General features: G+C 49.3%; 2 protein-coding genes across 2 annotated transcripts in view; both read right to left on the reverse strand.

The window, feature by feature from the left end:
* LOC134983512 (oocyte zinc finger protein XlCOF6-like) overlaps positions 1–19,076 on the reverse strand; it is a gene marked incomplete at its 5' end in the record, with an annotated part of 142,066 nt that overhangs the window by 13,806 nt on the left and 109,184 nt on the right. The gene's annotated exons all lie outside the window — the stretch shown is intronic.
* LOC134983528 (zinc finger protein 583-like) overlaps positions 1–19,076 on the reverse strand; it is a 33,125-nt gene that overhangs the window by 10,933 nt on the left and 3,116 nt on the right. The window contains exons 2-4 of the mRNA XM_063949183.1: positions 7,477–7,660; positions 5,028–5,106; positions 4,807–4,908 (exon numbers count right to left, since the gene is read on the reverse strand). Coding sequence (XP_063805253.1) covers positions 4,807–4,908; positions 5,028–5,106; positions 7,477–7,660 — 365 coding nt within the window. The remainder of the gene's footprint in view (positions 1–4,806; positions 4,909–5,027; positions 5,107–7,476; positions 7,661–19,076) is intronic.

The raw sequence follows: 19,076 nt of genomic DNA on the forward strand, positions 1-19,076 counted from the left end.
GTTTCAAACTTGTAGAATTTTGCCAACGTGTTTGAACCCAACCAAGTAGCAGCTCGGCAAAGTTGTAAAGCCGAGATCCCTCGGGCAGCCACCCAAGAAGAGCCCACCTTCCTTGTGGAATGGGCTTTTACAGATTTAGGATGTGGCAGTCCAGCCGCGGTATGTGCAAGTTGAATCGTGCTACAGATCCAGCGAGCAATAGTCTGCTTCGAAGCAGGAGCACCCAGCTTGTTGGGTGCATGCAGGATTAATAGCGAGTCAGGCTTTCCGACTCCAGCTATCCTGGAAACATAGATTTTCAGGGCCCTGACTACGTCCAGCAACTTGGAATCCTCCAAGTCCCTAGTAGCCGCAGGCACCACAATAGGTTGGTTCAAATGAAACGCTGATACCACCTTAGGGAGAAACTGGGGACGAGTCCTCAGATCTGCCCTGTCCATAGGGAAAATCAGATATGGGCTTTTAAACGACAAAGCCGCCAATTCTGACACCCGCCTGGCCGAAGCTAAGGCCAACAGCATGACCACCCTCCACGTGAGATATTTTAACTTCACGGTCTGAAGTGGCTCAAACCAATGTGATTTCAGGAAATCCAACACCACGTTGAGATCCCAAGGTGCCACTGGAGGCACAAAAGGTGGCTGAATATGCAGCAAACCCTTAACAAACGTCTGAACTTCAGGCAGTGAAGCCAGTTCTTTCTGAAAGAAAATAGGGCCAAAATCTGGACTTTTATGGACCCCAATTTTAGGCCCATAGTCACCCCTGCCTATAGAAAGTTCAGGAATCGACCCAGCCGGAATTCCTCCTCTCTTTCTTACTATCCTTAGTACCCTGGGTATGCGAGGAAGAGGAGGGAACACATAAACCGTCTGGTACACCCACGGTGTCGCCAGAGCGTCCCAGCTATCGCCTGAGGGTCCTTGACCTGGCGCAATATCTTTTTAGCCTTTTATTGAGGCGGGACGCCATCATGTCCACCTGTGGTCGTTCCCACCGGTGTACAATCAGTTTTAAGACTTCTGGATGAAGTCCCCACTCTCCCGGGTGGAGGTCGTGTCTGCTGAGAAAGTCTGCTTCCCAGTTTTCCACTCCCGGAATGAACACTGCTGACAGTGCTATCACGTGATTCTCCGCCCATCGAAGAATCCTTGTGGCTTCTGACATTGCTATCCTGCTTCTTGTGCCGCCCTGTCGATTTACATGGGCGACAGCCGTGATGTTGTCTGACTGAATCAGCACCGGTTGTTTTTGAAGCAGGGATTCTGCTTGACTCAGGGCATTGTAAATGACCCGTAGTTCCAGAATATTTATGTGCAGGGAAGTTTCCTGACTCGACCATTGTCCTTGGACGTTTTCTTCCCTGAGTGACTGCCCCCCACCCTCGGAGGCTTGCATCCGTGGTCACCAGGACCCAGTCCTGTATACCGAATCTGCGGCCTTCGCGAAGATGAGCACTCTGCAGCCACTACGGCAGACACACCCTGGCCCTTGGGTCAAAAGATGCGATTCGGACCACTTGTCCAATAGATCCCACTGGAAGATCCTCGCATGGAACCTGCCAAAGGGAAACGCTTCGTAAGAGCTACCATCTTTCCCAGGATTCGCGTGCAGTGATACACCGACACCTGTTTTGGTTGCAGGAGGTCCCTGACCAGAGATGATAATTCCTGGGCCTTCTCCTCCAGGAGAAACACCTTCTTCTGTTCTGTGTCCAGAATCATACCCAGGAACAGCAGACGCGTCGCGGGAATCAGCTGCGACTGTGGGATATTCAGAATCCAGCCGTGCTGATGTAGCACTTCCTGAGATAGTGCTACGCTGACTAGCAACTGCTCCTTGGACCTCGCCTTTATCAGGAGATCGTCCAAGTACGTGATAATTATAACTCCCTTCTTTCGAAGAAGTATCATCATTTTGGCCATTACCTTGGTAAATACCCTCGGTGCCGTGGACAGACCAAACGGCAATGTCTGGCATTGGTAATGACAGTCCTGTACCACAAACCTAAGGTACTCCTGGTGAGGCGGGTACATGGGGACACCCTCTTCCAGGTTTGCAATAACCGCCCTGAGCGATTCCATCTTGAACTTGAACTTCCTTATATAAGTGTTCAAGGATTTTAAATTTAGGATGGGTCTCACCGAACCGTCTGGTTTCGGTACCACAAACATTGTGGAATAGTAACCCCGCCCCTGTTAAAGGGGGGGTACCTCGATTATCACCTGCTGGAAATACAGCTTGTGAATAGCGTCCAGTACTACCTCCCTTTCTTTGGGAGCAGCTGGCAAGGCAGATTTGAGGTAACGGCGAGGGGGAGTGGCCTCGAACTCCAGCTTGTATCCCTGAGATACCACTTGCAGAATGCAGGGATCTACCTGTGAGCGAACCCACTGGTCGCTGAAGTTCCGGAGACGCGCCCCCACCGCACCTGGCTCCGCCTGTGGAGCCCCAGCGTCATGCGGTGGACTTAGAGGAAGCGGGGGAGGATTTTGGTTCCAGGAAACTGGCTGTCTGGTGCAGCTTTTTCCCTCTTCCCCTGCCTCTGGGCAGAAAGGAAGCGCCTCTGACCCGCTTGCCTTTTTGTGGCCGAAAGGACTGTACCTGATAATACGGTGCTTTCGTAGGCTGTGAGGAAACCTGAGGTAAAAATGTCGACTTCCCAGCTGTCGCTGTGGATACTAGGTCTGACAAACCATCCCCAAACAATTCCTCACGCCTTTTAGAATCAGCATCACCTGTCCACTGCCGAGTCCATAATACTCTTCTGGCAGAAATGGACATTGCATTAACTCTAGATGCCAGCCGGCAAATATCCCTCTGTGCATCTCTCATATATAAGACTACGTCTTTAATATGCTCTATGGTTAGAAAAATAGTATCCCTGTCTAGGGTATCAATATTATCTGACAAGGTATCGGACCAAGCTGCTGCAGCACTACACATCCATGCTGAAGCAATTGCAGGTCTCAGTATAGTACCTGAGTGTGTATATACAGACTTCAGGATAGCCTCCTGCTTTCTATCAGCAGGCTCCTTTAAGGCGGCCGTATCCTGAGACGGCAGTGCCACCTTTTTTGACAAGCGTGTGAGCACCTAATCCACCCTAGGGGATGTCTCCCAACGTAGCCTGTCCTCTGGCGGGAAAGGGTACGCCATCAGTAACTTTTTAGAAATCACTAGTTTCTTATCGGGGGAACCCCACGCTTCTTCACACACTTCATTCAACTCATCTGATGGGGGGAAAAACCACTGGTTGCTTTTTCTCCCCAAACATAAAACCCCTTTTTAGTGGTACCTGGGTTAATGTCAGAAATGTGCAACACATTTTTCATTGCCGTAATCATGCAATGGATGGCCCTTGTGGATTGTACATTAGTCTCGTCCTCGTCGACACTGGAGTCAGACTCCGTGTCGACATCTGTGTCTGCCATCTGAGGTAGCGGGCGTTTTTGAGACCCTGATGGCCTTTGAGACGCCTGGGCAGGCACGGGCTGAGAAGCTGTATTGTCATCGAACCTTTTATGCAAGGAGTTGACACTGTCGGTTAATACCTTCCACATATCCACCCACTCTGGTGTCGACCCCGCAGGGGGTGACATCACACTTATCGGCACCTGTTCCACCTCCACATAAGTTTCCTCATCAAACATGTCGACACAGCCGTACCGACACACCGCACACACACAGGGAATGCTGAGGACAGTACCCCACCAAGTCCTTTGGGGAGACAGAGAGAGAGTATGCCAGCACACACCACAGCGCTATATAATGCAGGGATGCACACTATACAGAGTGATTTTTCCCCTATAGCCGCTTATATACACAGTTATGCGCCTAAATGTATGTGCCCCCCCACTCTTTTTTACCCTAGACGTCTGGAACTGCAGGGGAGAGCCTGGGGAGCGTCCTTACAGCGAAGTTGTGAAGAGAAAATGGCGCCGGTGTGCGGAGAAGCCCCGCCCCTTCATCGGCTGGCTTCTCCCGCGTTTTTTATGTATAATGGCGGGGGTTAATGCACATATGCAGCTTATTAAAACTGTATTATGTGCGGTTTGCCATGTAAGGTACTCTAATTGCTGCCCAGGGCGCGCCCCCCCCCCCCCAGCGCCCTGCACCCATCAGTGACCGGAGTGTGTGGTGTGCAGAGGGAGCAATGGCGCACAGCTGCAGCGCTGTGCGCTACCTTAATGAAGACCGGAGTCTTCAGCCGCCGATTTTCAACTTCGCATTCTGTCTTCTGGCTCTGCAAGGGGGACGGCTGCGCGGCTCCGGGACCGGACGACCGAGGCTGGGCCTGTGTTTGATCCCTCTGGAGCTAATGGTGTCCAGTAGCCTAAGAAGCTCAAGCTAGCTGCAAGCAGGTAGGTTCGCTTCTCTCCCCTCAGTCCCTCGTAGCAGTGAGTCTGTTGCCAGCAGATCTCACTGAAAATAAAAAACCTAACAAATACTTTCTTTTCTAGGAAGCTCAGGAGAGCCCCTAGGGTGCATCCAGCTCTGGCCGGGCACAGATACTAACTGAGGTCTGGAGGAGGGGCATAGAGGGAGGAGCCAGTGCACACCAGATAGTACCTAATCTTTCTTTTAAGAGTGCCCAGTCTCCTGCGGAGCCCGTCTATACCCCGCGGTCATTACGGAGTACTCAGCATCCACTAGGACGTCAGAGAAAACACTATAATGACATTTGCATACAGTCAGATTAAACCGAGGTGAAACAGTATAATATCAGTATATAAGACACACAGCTCCTCTACAGATCATATAGTGACAGTCACTTTGGTATATTGGGGAGACCCTAAATCCCACCTACCTGATCCTCCTGTGGGATACTGTGATTCTCCTCTGTACAGTCCTGGGAATACAGAGGACGGGGACATCTCTCTGGGGTATCTCTGTTACTGGGTCCATCTGTAGGAGACACACAGAGACTGAGTACAGTGTATATATGTGATTATCAGGTGATGTGTGTATATAGGGGGTCCCCATACCTGCTCTCCCCTGTACAATACATGACAGTCTCCTCTTACCCAGTGATGTGAGAGGCCGGTGATTCTCCATCATCACGTCCTTATACAGACCCCTGTGTTCCTCTATATACTCCTCCTCCTGCATGGAGACATAGACAGTGACATCCTGACACCTTATAGGAACCTGACACACACACAGTGATACAGTCATCACCCAGACACGTCCCCTGGTGTTACTGTACAATGCCCCATTCCCAGCAGTCACCTCTCCAGTCATAACCCAAACACGTCCCATGGTGTTACTGTATAATGTACCATTCCCAGCAGTCACCTCTCCAGTCATCACCCAGACACATCCCCTGGTGTTACTGTATAATGCCTCATTCCCAGCAGTCACCTCTCCAGTCATCACCCATACACATCCCCTGGTGTTACTGTATAATGTCCCATTCCCAGTAGTCACCTCTCCAGTCATCACCCAGACACGTCCTCTGGTGTTACTGTATAATGTCCCATTCCCAGCAGTCACCTCTCCAGTCATCACCCAGACACGTTCCCTGGTGTTACTGTATAATGTACCATTCCCAGCAGTCACCTCTCCAGTCATAACCCAAACACGTCCCATGGTGTTACTGTATAATGTACCATTCCCAGCAGTCACCTCTCCAGTCATCACCCAGACACATCCCCTGGTGTTACTGTATAATGTCCCATTCCCAGCAGTCACCTCTCCAGTCATCACCCATACACATCCCCTGGTGTTACTGTATAATGTCCCATTCCCAGTAGTCACCTCTCCAGTCATCACCCAGACACGTCCTCTGGTGTTACTGTATAATGTCCCATTCCCAGCAGTCACCTCTCCAGTCATCACCCAGACACGTTCCCTGGTGTTACTGTATAATGTACCATTCCCAGCAGTCACCTCTCCAGTCATAACCCAAACACGTCCCATGGTGTTACTGTATAATGTACCATTCCCAGCAGTCACCTCTCCAGTCATCACCCAGACACATCCCCTGGTGTTACTGTATAATGTCCCATTCCCAGCAGTCACCTCTCCAGTCATCACCCAGGCACATCCCCTGGTGTTACTGTATAATGCCCTATTCCCGACAGTCACCTCTCCAGTCATCACCCAGACACGTCCAACAGTGTTACTGTATAATGCCTCATTCCCAGCAGTCACCTCTCCAGTCATCACCCAGACACGTCCCCTGGTGTTACTGTATAATGCCCCATTCCCAGCAGTCACCTCTCCATTCATCACCCAGACACATCCCCTGGTGTTACTGTATAATGCCCCATTCCCAGCAGTCACATCTCCAGTCATCACCCAGACACATTCCCTGGTGTTACTGTATAATGTCCCATTCCCAGCAGTCACATCTCCAGTCATCACCCAGACACATTCCCTGGTGTTACTGTATAATGTCCCATTCCCGACAGTCACCTCTCCAGTCATCACCCAGACACGTCCAACAGTGTTACTGTATAATGTCTCATTCCCGGCAGTCACCTCTCCAGTCATCACTCAGACACATCCCTTAGTGTTACTGTATAATGTCCCATTACCAGCAGTCACCTCTCCAGTCATCACCTAGACACGTCCCCTGGTGTCACTGTATAATGTCCCATTCCCAGCAGTCACCTCTCCAGTCAGCACCCAGACACATACACTGGTGTTACTGTATAATATCCCATTCCCAGCAGTCACCTCTCCAGTCATCACCTAGACACGTCCCCTGGTGTTACTGTATAATGTCCCAATCCCAGCAGTCACCTCTCCAGTGATCACCCAGACACATCCCCTGGTGTTACTGTATAATGTCCCATTCCCAGCAGTCAACTCTCCAGCCATCACCCAGACACATCCCGTGGAGTTACTGTATAATGCCCCATTCCCAGCAGTCACTTCTCCAGTCATCACCCAGACACGTCCCCTGGTGTTACTGTATAATGCCCCATTCCCAGCAGTCACCTCTCCAGTCATCACCCAGACACATCCCCTGGTGTTACTGTATAATGCCCCATTCCCAGCAGTCACCTCTCCAGTCATCACCCAGACACATCCCCTAGTGTTACTGTATAATGTACCATTCCTGCAAGTCACCTCTCCAGTCATAACCCAAACACGTCCCATGGTGTTACTGTATATTGTACCATTCCCAGCAGTCACCTCTCCAGTCATCACCCAGACACATCCCCTGGTGTTACTGTATAATGCCCCATTCCCAGCAGTCACCTCTCCAGTCATCACCCAGACACATTCCCTGGTGTTACTGTATAATGCCCCATTCCCAGCAGTCACCTCTCCAGTCATCACCCAGACACGCCCCCTGGTGTTACTGTATAATGTCCTATTCCCAGCAGTCACCTCTCCAGTCATCACCAAGACACGTCGCACAGTGTTACTGTATAATGCCTCATTCCCGGCAGTCACCTCTCCAGTCATCACCCAGACACATCCCTTGGTATTACTGTACAATGTTCCATTTACAGCAGTCACCTCTCCAGTCAGCAGTGGAATGATCTTGTTGGTGAGTTCCTGGATCTTCTGGTCACTGTGTCTCTCATGTATCAGTGAGTGAGGTGGAGGCACCATGATGGTGCTCTGGGACCTGCTCAGTCCTCCTGACACATGAGCATGGCTGCTGGGTGTCTCACGCTCACCAGATGTCTTCTTCACACCTCTGTGAAATGGGGGAGACATAAATATCACTGTAAATATCCCCTCACCTCCACAGTCATGTCCCTGTACTATTACCATAGATAATAAGAATTTACTTACCGATAATTCTATTTCTCGTAGTCCGTAGTGGATGCTGGGAATTCCGTAAGGACCATGGGGATTAGCGGCTCCGCAGGAGACTGGGCACAAAAGTAAAGCTTTAGGTCTACCTGGTGTGCACTGGCTCCTCCCCCTATGACCCTCCTCCAAGCCTCAGTTAGGATACTGTGCCCGGACGAGCGTACACAATAAGGAAGGATTTATGAATCCCGGGTAAGACTCATACCAGCCACACCAATCACACTGTACAACTTGTGATCTGAACCCAGTTAACAGCATGATAACAGAGGAGCCTCTGGATAGATGGCTCACAACAACAATAACCCGATTTAGTTAACAATAACTATGTACTAGTATTGCAGACAATCCGCACTTGGGATGGGCGCCCAGCATCCACTACGGACTACGAGAAATAGAATTATCGGTAAGTAAATTCTTATTTTCTCTGACGTCCTAGTGGATGCTGGGAACTCCGTAAGGACCGTGGGGATTATACCAAAGCTCCCAAACGGGCGGGAGAGTGCGGATGACTCTGCAGCACCGAATGAGAGTACTGCAGGTCCTCCTCAGCCAGGGTATCAAATTTGTAGAATTTTGCAAACGTGTTTGCCCCTGACCAAGTAGCCGCTAGGCAAAGTTGTAAAGCCGAGACCCCTCGGGCAGCCGCCCAAGATGAGCCCACCTTCCTTGTGGAGTGGGCATTTACAGATTTTGGCTGTGGCAGGCCTGCCACAGAATGTGCAAGCTGAATTGTACTACAAATCCAACGAGCAATAGTCTGCTTAGAAGCAGGAGCACCCAGCTTGTTGGGTGCATACAGGATAAACAGCGAGTCAGATTTTCTGACTCCAGCCATCCTGGAAACATATTTTCAGGGCCCTGACAACGTCCAGCAACTTGGAGTCCTCAAAGTCCCTAGTAGCCGCAGGTACCACAATAGGCAGGTTCAGGTGAAACGCTGAAACCACCTTAGGGGAGAAATTGAGGAAGAGTCCTCAATTCTGCCCTGTCCGTATGAAAAATCAGGAAAGGGCTTTTATAAGATAAAGCCGCCAATTCTGACACGCGCCTGGCCGAAGCCAGGGCCAACAGCATGACCACTTTCCATGTGAGATATTTCAAATCCACAGATTTAAGCGGTTCAAACCAATGTGATTTTAGGAACCCCAAAACTACATTGAGATCTCAAGGTGCCACTGGAGGCACAAAAGGAGGCTGTATATGCAGCACCCCCTTGACAAACGTCTGAACTTCAGGAACTGAAGCCAGTTCTTTCTGGAAGAAAATCGACAGGGCCGAAATCTGAACCTTAATGGATCCTAATTTTAGGCCCATAGACACTCCTGTTTGCAGGAAATGCAGGAATCGACCCAGTTGAAATTCCTCCATTGGGGCCTTCCTGGCCTCGCACCACGCAACATATTTTCGCCAAATGCGGTGAAAATGCTTTGCGGTCACATCCTTCCTGGCTTTGATCAGGGTAGGAATGACTTCTTCCGGAATGCCTTTTTCCTTCAGGATATGGCGTTCAACCGCCATGCCGTCAAACGCAGCCGCGGTAAGTCTTGGAACAGACAGGGTCCTTGCTGGAGCAGGTCCCTTCTTAGAGGTAGAGGCCACGGGTCCTCTGTGAGCATCTCTTGAAGTTCCGGGTACCAAATCCTTCTTGGCCAATCCGGAGCCACGAGTATAGTTCTTACTCCTCTCCGTCTTATAATTCTCAGTACCTTGGGTATGAGAGGCAGAGGAGGGAACACATACACTGACTGGTACACCCACGGTGTTACCAGAACGTCCACAGCTATTGCCTGAGGGTCCCTTGACCTGGCGCAATACCTGTCGAGTTTCTTGTTGAGGCGGGACGCCATCATGTCCACCTTTGGTTTTTCCCAACGGTTTACAATCATGTGGAAGACTTCTGGGTGAAGTCCCCACTCTCCCGGGTGGAGGTCGTGCCTGCTGAGGAAGTCTGCTTTCCAGTTGTCCACTCCCAGAATGAACACTGCTGACCGTGCTATCACATGATTTTCCGCCCAGCGAAGAATCCTTGCAGCTTCTGCCATTGCCCTCCTGCTTCTTGTGCCGCCCTGTCTGTTCACGTGGGCGACTGCCATGATGTTGTCCGACTGGATCAGCACCGGCTGACCTTGAAGCAGAGGTCTTGCTTGGCTTAGGGCATTGTAAATGGCCCTTAGCTCCAGGATATTTATGTGAAGTGATGTCTCCAGGCTTGATCACAAGCCCTGGAAATTTCTTCCCTGTGTGACTGCTCCCCAGCCTCGCAGGCTGGCATCCGTGGTCACCAGGACCCAGTCCTGAATGCCGAATCTGCGGCCCTCTAGAAGATGAGCACTCTGCAACCACCACAGGAGAGACACCCTTGTCTTTGGTGACAGGGTTATCCGCTGATGCATCTGAAGATGCGATCCGGACCATTTGTCCAGCAGGTCCCACTGGAAAGTTCTTGCGTGGAATCTGCCGAATGGGATTGCTTCGTAGGAAGCCACCATTTTTCCCAGGACCCTTGTGCATTGATGCACTGACACATGGCCTGGTTTTAGGAGGTTTCTGACTAGTTCGGATAACTCCCTGGCTTTCTCCTCCGGGAGAAACACCTTTTTCTGGACTGTGTCCTGTCCAGGATCATCCCTAGGAATAGAAGACGTGTCGTCGGGATCAGCTGCGATTTTGGAATATTGAGAATCCAACCGTGCTGCCGCAACACTGCTTGAGATAGTGCTACCCCGACTACCAACTGTTCCCTGGATCTTGCCCTTATCAGGAGATCGTCCAAATAAGGGATAACTAAAACTCCCTTCCTTCGAAGGAGTATCATCATTTCGGCCATTACTATGGTAAAGACCCGGGGTGCCGTGGACAAACCAAACGGCAGCGTCTGAAACTGATAGTGACAGTTCTGTACCACAAACCTGAGGTACCCTTGGTGAGAAGGGTAAATTGGGACATGGAGGTAAGCATCCTTGATGTCCAAAGACACCATATAATCCCCTTCTTCCAGGTTCGCAATCACCGCTCTGAGTGACTCCATCTTGAATTTGAACCTTTGTATGTAAGTGTTCAAGGATTTCAGATTTAAAATAGGTCTCACCGAGCCGTCCGGCTTCGGTACCACAAACAGCGTGGAATAATACCCCTTTTCCCTGTTGCAGGAGGGGTACCTTGATTATCACCTGCTGGGAATACAGCTTGTGAATGGCTTCCAATACCGCCTCCCTGTCGGAGGGAGACGTCGGTAAAGCAGACTTTAAGAAACAGCGAGGGGGAGACGTCTCGAATTCCAATTTGTACCCCTGAGATACCATTTGAAGGATCCAGGGGTCCACCTGTGAGTGAGCCCACTGCACGCTGAAATTCTTGAGACTGGCCCCCACCGTGCCTGAGTCCGCTAGTAAAGCCCCAGCGTCATGCTGAGGACTTGGCAGAAACGGGAGAGGGCTTCTGTTCCTGGGAACTGGCTGTTTGCTGCAGCCTTTTTCCTCTCCCTCTGCCACGGGGCAGAAATGAGGAGCCTTTTGCCCGCTTGCCCTTATGGGGCCGAAAGGACTGCGCCTGATAATACAGCGTCTTCTTATGTTGAGAGGCTACCTGGGGTAAAAATGTGGATTTCCCAGCAGTTGCTGTGGCCACCAGGTCTGATAGACCTACCCCAAATAACTCCTCCCCTTTATAAGGCAATACTTCCATATGCCTTTTGGAATCAGCATCACCTGACCACTGCCTCGTCCATAACCCTCTTCTGACAGAAATGGACAGCGCACTTACTCTTGATGCCAGTTGGCAAATATCCCTCTGTGCATCACGCATATATAGAAATGCATCTTTCAAATGCTCTATAGTCAGTAATATACTGTCCCTATCTAGGGTATCAATATTGTCAGTCAGGGAATCCGACCAAGCCACCCCAGCACTGCACATCCAGGCTGAGGCGATTGCTGGTCGCAGTATAACACCCGTGTGAGTGTATATACATTTTAGGATATTCTCCTGCTTTCTGTCAGCAGGTTCCTTAAGGGCGGCCGTATCAGGAGACGGTAGTGCCACCTGTTTAGACAAACGTGTGAGCGCTTTATCCACCCTAGGGGGTGTTTCCCAACGTGCCCTATCCTCTGGCGGGAAGGGGTATGATGCTAATAACCTTTTAGGAATTATCAGTTTTTCATCGGGGGAAACCCACGCTTCATCACACACTTCATTTAATTCCTCAGATGCAGGAAAAACTACAGGCAGTTTTTTCTCACCAAACATAATACCCTTTTTATTGGTACTTGTATTACCAGAAATATGTAAAACATTTTTCATAGCCTCAATCATGTAACGTGTGGCCCTACTGGAAGTCACATTCGTCTCTTCGTCGACACTGGAGTCAGTATCCGTGTCGGCGTCTGTATCTGCCATCTGAGGTAACGGGCGTTTTAGAGCCCCTGATGGCTTTTGAGACGCCTGGACAAGCACAAGCTGAGTAGCCGGCTGTCTCATGTCATCAACCGTCTTTTGTAAAGAGCTGACACTGTCACGTAATTCCTTCCATAAGCTCAGCCACTCAGGTGTCGACTCCCTAGGGGGTGACATCTCCATTACAGGCAATTGCTCCGCCTCCACACCATTTTCCTCATCATACATGTCGACACAATCGTACCGACACACAGCACACACACAGGGAATGCTCTGATAGAGGACAGGACCCCACTAGCCCTTTGGGGAGACAGAGGGAGAGTATGCCAGCACACACCAGAGCGCTATATATACAGGGATAACCTTATAGAAGTGTTTTTCCCCTTATAGCTGCTGTTTATGTTAATACTGCGCCTAATTAGTGCCCCCCTCTCTTGTTTTACCCTTTTCTGTAGTGCAGGACTGCAGGGGAGAGTCAGGGAGACATCCTTCCAGCGGAGCTGTGAGGGAAAATGGCGCCAGTGTGCTGAGGAGATAGGCTCCGCCCCCTTCTCGGCGGACTTTTCTCCCGCTTTTTGCTGTATTCTGACAGGGGTTAAAATACATCCATATAGCCCTGGGGGTTATATGTGATGTATTTTCGCCAGCCAAGGTGTTTATATTGCTGCTCAGGGCGCCCCCCCCCCCCAGCGCCCTGCACCCTCAGTGACCGGAGTGTGAAGTGTGCCTGAGGAGCAATGGCACACAGCTGCAGTGCTGTGCGCTACCTTGGTAAAGACTGATGTCTTCTGCCGCCGATTTTCCGGACCTCTTCTTGCTTCTGGCTCTGTAAGGGGGCCAGCGGCGCGGCTCTGGGACCGGACTCCGAGGCTGGGCCTGTCTTCGGTCCCTCTGGAGCTAATGGTGTCCAGTAGCCAAGAAGCCCAAGCTGGCTGCACGCAGGTGAGTTCGCTTCTTCTCCCCTTAGTCCCTCGATGCAGTGAGCCTGTTGCCAGCAGGTCTCACTGAAAATAAAAAACCTAAAACTAAACTTTTTCTAAGAAACTCAGGAGAGCTCCTAGAATGCACCCTTCTCGGCCGGGCACAAAAATCTAACTGAGGCTTGGAGGAGGGTCATAGGGGGAGGAGCCAGTGCACACCAGGTAGTCCTAAAGCTTTACTTTTGTGCCCAGTCTCCTGCGGAGCCGCTAATCCCCATGGTCCTTACGGAGCTCCCAGCATCCACTAGGACGTCAGAGAAAATAGGATTTTGGTACTTACCAGATAAATTATTTTCTTTGAATCCACAGGGGGCACTGGAGTACTCTTGGGATATGGACGGTGCGATAGCAGGGATAGGCACTTTTAAACATTTAAATGTGTAACCCTCCTTCCCCTTCCATACTCCCAAGGTGCCTTATTGTTTTTTTGCTGAGCCAAATAGGAGCGACAGAGAGGATGAACAACGGAGAATTACATATAACATTATAACATAACGGACAACTATAAAGTTGACACATAACATAACAGACAATTAGAAAGTTGACATGACAATAGATAACAATCACCTTAACATTTGAACAAGTCTGTGAAAATGTGTTACCATAAGAACTATTGAACTTACCACCAGCCAGGCAAAACTGCCCTGGGTGGGTGTCCAGTGCCCCTGTGGGTGCAACGAAAAGTATTTATCTGGTATCAAAATCCTGTTTTCTTTCTAAGCCACTAGGGGTCACTGGAGTACTCTTGGGACGTACCAAAGTTTCCCCCTTGGGCGGAAGAGCTGTCTGATGTGAAAGAAGATACTACCTGTGGTAGAAAAGCAGGATTTGTCCAAAGTTCTGCTCTGTCAGTATGAAATACCAGATACAGTGGCTTGTATGACAAGGCACCCAATTGTGCAACACACCTTGCCGAAGCTAAGGCTAGGAGAAACATGGTTTTCCATGTTATAAACTTACCATTCACGAGTTGCAAGGGTTCAAAACTTGACTGCAAAAACATGCAAAACTACATTCAAGACCCATGGAGCTGTAGGTGGAATGAATGGAAGTTGAACTCTAAGGACACCTTGCAGGAAATTGTGAACTGTTGGCAAAAGAGCGAAACGCCTTTGAAAGAAAACTGACAAGGCAGAGACCTGCACCATTAGTGTCGCGAAACGTAGTCCTTCATCTAACCCCGTCTGTAAAAAGAGCAAAAGATGGGATAACTTGAAAGAATATGTCGGAAACATCCTAGCTTCACACCAACCGCTCGCCAAATCCTGTGATAATGAGCTGCTGAAACTGGCTTCCTAGCACGTAACATGGTTGGTATAACCAACTGTGGAATGCCCTCTCATCTTGAAAGTAGTCTCAACAGCCACCCTGTAAAACGCAGCCACGCTAAATCGGGGTAAAGGAACAACCCCTGCTGTAGTAGGTCTGGACATAGCGGGATCAGCCAGGGATCATCTGCGAGTAGACCATGGAGATCCGAGAACCACACTCTCCGAGGCCAACGAGTCGCCACTAGTATGACGGTCGTGGACTATCGTTTGATCCACTTTAGCAACCGAGGAAGCTGGAGAAATGGAAATAGATACACAAGGCTATACGGCCACGCTATGGTGAGAGCAATCACTGCCACTGTCTTTGGATCTCTTGTTTTGGACACATATCTGTCTGATGATTGTGGCGAGAAGCCATTAGATCCACCTTTGGGTAACTCCACCGTTGGACTAACATCTGGAACACTTCTGGATGTAAGGCCCATTCTCCTGGAGGAAAATCCTGCCGACTGAGATAATCTGCTTCCCAGTTGTGCACTCCTGGAATGAAGACCGCCAACAATATCACGTGGTGATGTTCGGCCCAATTGAGGATTCGAGCAACCTCTCGCATAGCCTTGTGACTTTGAGGCCATCCCCTTTTTGTTGATGTATGCGACTTCTGTTGCGTTGTCTGACTGAACCTGAACAGTCTGAAACAGGAGCAAGTGAACTGCCTGACGCAGAGCGTTGTAAATTGCCCAGAGTTCCAGGACAGTGGTTAACAGTAATCTTTCTCGGTCTGAACATAGACCCTGAAACTGACAATGTTGGACCACTGCTCCCCAACCTTTGAGACTTGCGTCCATCATCAGAATTATCCAATTCCAGACTCCAAACCTTTTTCCTGCACTGAGATTTTGTATGTGGAGCCACAAGAGTAGTGATACATAACGGACAATTAGAAAGTTGACACAACAATAGATAACAATCACCTTCACATTTGAACAGGTCGGTGAAAATGTGTTACCATAAGAACTACTGAACTTACCACCAGCCAGGTGAAACTGCTCTGGGTGGGTGTCCAGTGCCTCTGTGGGTGCAACGAAAAGGATTTATCTGGCATCAAAATCCTGTTTTCTTTCTAATCCACTAGGGGTCACTGGAGTACTCTTGGGACCTACCAAAGTTTCCCTCTTGGGCGGAAGAGCTGTTTGGCACCAGTAACACTAGACGGCCAAAGCTAGAAGCTGATGCCGCAGAATTATCAAACTTGTAAAAGCGCACAAACGTGTGCACTGATGGCCATGTAACTGCACGGCAAGGTTGCGTCATAGAAGCTCTAAGGCCTGCTGCCCATGACGTTCCCATCGACTAGCATGAAAGTGTACCTGACGAATGGTCAGGTTAATCTATCTGGCCAAGGTCTGTTTGGAAGCTGGCCAACTTATATTGACTGCATCACACAAAGAACAAAGTATCCGTTATACGTACAGTTGATGTTCGGGCTACATAAACGCGGAGTGCGCGTACCACATCCAAAGTAGCTGGAGTACCTGAATCTTCTGAAAAACAGGAACTACGATTGGTTGATTGATATGAAAGAAGATATTACCTGTGGTAGAAAAGCGTGATTTGTCCAAAGTTCCGCTCTGTCAGTATGAAATACCAGATACAGTGGCTTGCATGACAAGGCACCCAATTGTGCAACACGCCCTGCCGAAGCTAAGGCTAAGAGAAATACTGTTTTCCAAGTTATACTACAGCAGGGGTCGTTCCTTTACCCCGATTTAGCGTGACTGCGTTTTATGGGGTGGCTGTTGAGACCCCTTTCAAGACGAGAGGGCATTCCACAGTTGGTTATACCAACCATGTTACATGTTAGGAAGCCAGTTTCAGCAGCTCATTATCACAGGATTACTGTCAATCAGTGTCCTGGAACTCAGGGCAATTTACAACACTCTGCGTCAGGCAGTTCACTTGCTCCTGTTTCAGACTGTTCAGGTTCAGTTGGACAACGCAACAGAAGTTGCATACATCAACAAAAAGGGGATGGACTCAAAGTCACATGGCCATGCGAGAGGTTTCTTGAATCCTCAATTGGGCCGGACATCACCACATGATATTGTCCTGGAGACAAGCGAACCATCTGATGAATTTGTAGATGAGAGCTGGATCACTATGCGAGAAGATCCAGTTGAACGGGACATGAGTGAAATCTTCCGAACTGGAGTGTTTTGAAAGATGCCCCCATCTGTCTTAACAGACGAATGCACAAATGCACCGAGACTGTCCGTGGTTTGAGCACTAGCAGCACTAGATGATGAATAGCATGTACTTTCTGTTGTGGCAGGTAAATGCATTGATCCACCGTAATCAGAATCATTCCTAAAACTGAATTCTTTGACAATCCAACCATACTGAACTAGTACACTGTACAACAGTAAGGCATGTTAAAGAATTTGTTGAGACGAAGCCTTGATGAGAAGGTCATCTAAGTATGGAACGATTATCACTCCCAGGGATCTGAGATTAACTATCATCACAGACATCACCTTTGTGAATACCCGAGGCGCTTGTCGTACTGCAAACTTAAGTACGCCTGATGCGGATGCGGTGGGCAAATTGGAATGTGTAAGTACGTATCCTTGAGATCCCGCAAAATCATGAATTGCTGTGGTTCTAAATCTGCAATCACTGACCGTAGGGATTCCATCTTGAATGTGTAGTAAGTGACGTACCGATTGAACCCCTTTAGGTTCCATATCGATTTGACTGAGCCATCCGGCTTTGGTACTACAAAAAGATTGGAATAAAACCCTTGACCTTGTTGGTGTACTGGAACCTGAACCAAAACTGCTGAATGTACGAGAGACTGAACAGCGGTCTGCAGACCTGCCCACTTGTCTGCTGACACAGGCAGACCTGTCTTGAAAAACTGCATCGGTGATAGACAGTCAAACTCATTGAAACCTCTTAAAACAAAACTGCGGATCCACCCATCTGTGATGTCTGAAACTACGCGAAGGGAAACTTCTGAAGGTGTGCTCCCACAACTGAAGAGCCGAGATGGGCTGGAAGCCCGTCATGCCACTGGATTGAGTCCTGACGACGGTCAGTGGTTTGTTGAAAACCACGTCCCTCTGCATGGTTGGCAGGTAAACAGATCTCCCCCCCTCATTTACTGAGAATTCCATTTGTCCAATTCAGGACCATATAACATTAGTAGAAGGCAACGCCTCTATTCCTCGTTTTGATTCTGCCTCGGCCTGTCAAGAACGCAACCACAGCAGCTGTTGGGCTGCAAGCCGAGAACAAACTTGTCCAACGTACAACGAAGCCGTACCTAAATACTCAACCAATTCACAAATGTGATCGGTAAGAAATATAAGCTGATCTGAGGAAAAACCCTGTTGTAGGCCTAACCTGAGCTGTTTCGCCCATGCAACTACAGCCTTGTTAACCCAAACTCCAACTCAAACAGGTGTAAGCATCACCCCTGTTGCTGTATACATGGACTTTAGCATGGCCTCCAGCTTACTCTCCAAGGGGTCTTTAAGCGTAGCTGCTCCTGGGACTGGAATAGTCCATTTTAATGAAAGTTTATATACTGAAGACTCCACCGATGGCGATTTAGTTGTCATAGCCGGTGGGAAAAGATATTTAGACAGAAATCGCGTTGTCCCAGAAAAGTGTTTAACTGGATTTAGCCATGCTTCTATTAAATGCTTATTAAGAGATATGAATAAGAAAAACACACAGTCGCCCATAGTCTGCTAGCAATAAAACCTCATATGTTTCAGTGCAACCTAGCAGCTGGCGTACCGCTCTAATGAGATCATCATAGCTCGGGCTATTAGTGACCTCACTATCTGACTCCTGACCCAATGCTGAGATATCAGATGTGGCACTGAATCATCAGAATGTAATTATGAGACAAACGATGACCATTCTTAGAAATTGAACTATACATGGACTTTGTAACCCAGCAAAGTTCTAGAAACATCCTGAGCCCACATTGGCTGCTCACACGGTATTATCCGTGAATCAGACTCAGCCGCCTCATGGTCTTTTCATGCAGCGGACAACTCTGACTGCAAATCAGACATTCTCACAGTTATCACAGACAAGCTGCTGTTTCTGATATTGTCATGCAGACAGACAATAATACAGTGAGACAACGTCCGCACAACTCAGTGAAAATAACTGTAGTGTCTATAATACCGCGTGCACCGCACTGTCTTATAGAGGAAATCTATGATGGTCACTGTGCCACCTACTAAACACCCCTGCCCCCTCCAGTGGCCGTGTGTTGTAGGACTGACATATTGCTGTAGGAAGAAGCAGGAAGTAGGTGTGTCACCTTTGTGTGAAAACGGCGTCCCAGCATGTGCATCTGACTATAACCTATGTACCCCCAAAAGCACTAATAACCTAGGCTTAATAGCCTGTTATGTCCCTTATAGCCCTGGCCACCATCCCTTATATTTAGGGGGAACCGCTGAACTAGGGACCGCCATGACCTCCCCCAGCAGCTATCCACTGTGGTCTGTGCACTTGTGGCAGCTGGAGAGCGGGGTAGATGTGTAATGTGACGGGCGTCCAGCGGCGGCAGTGTGATCTGTCCGCTGCTGCAAGCCGCACTGCCGGGAGCCACTTCTCTGGAGCTGCCAGG

This window comes from Pseudophryne corroboree (genome assembly GCF_028390025.1).
Source record: "Pseudophryne corroboree isolate aPseCor3 chromosome 3 unlocalized genomic scaffold, aPseCor3.hap2 SUPER_3_unloc_17, whole genome shotgun sequence".
In the NCBI taxonomy this organism is placed as follows: Eukaryota; Metazoa; Chordata; class Amphibia; order Anura; family Myobatrachidae; genus Pseudophryne; species Pseudophryne corroboree.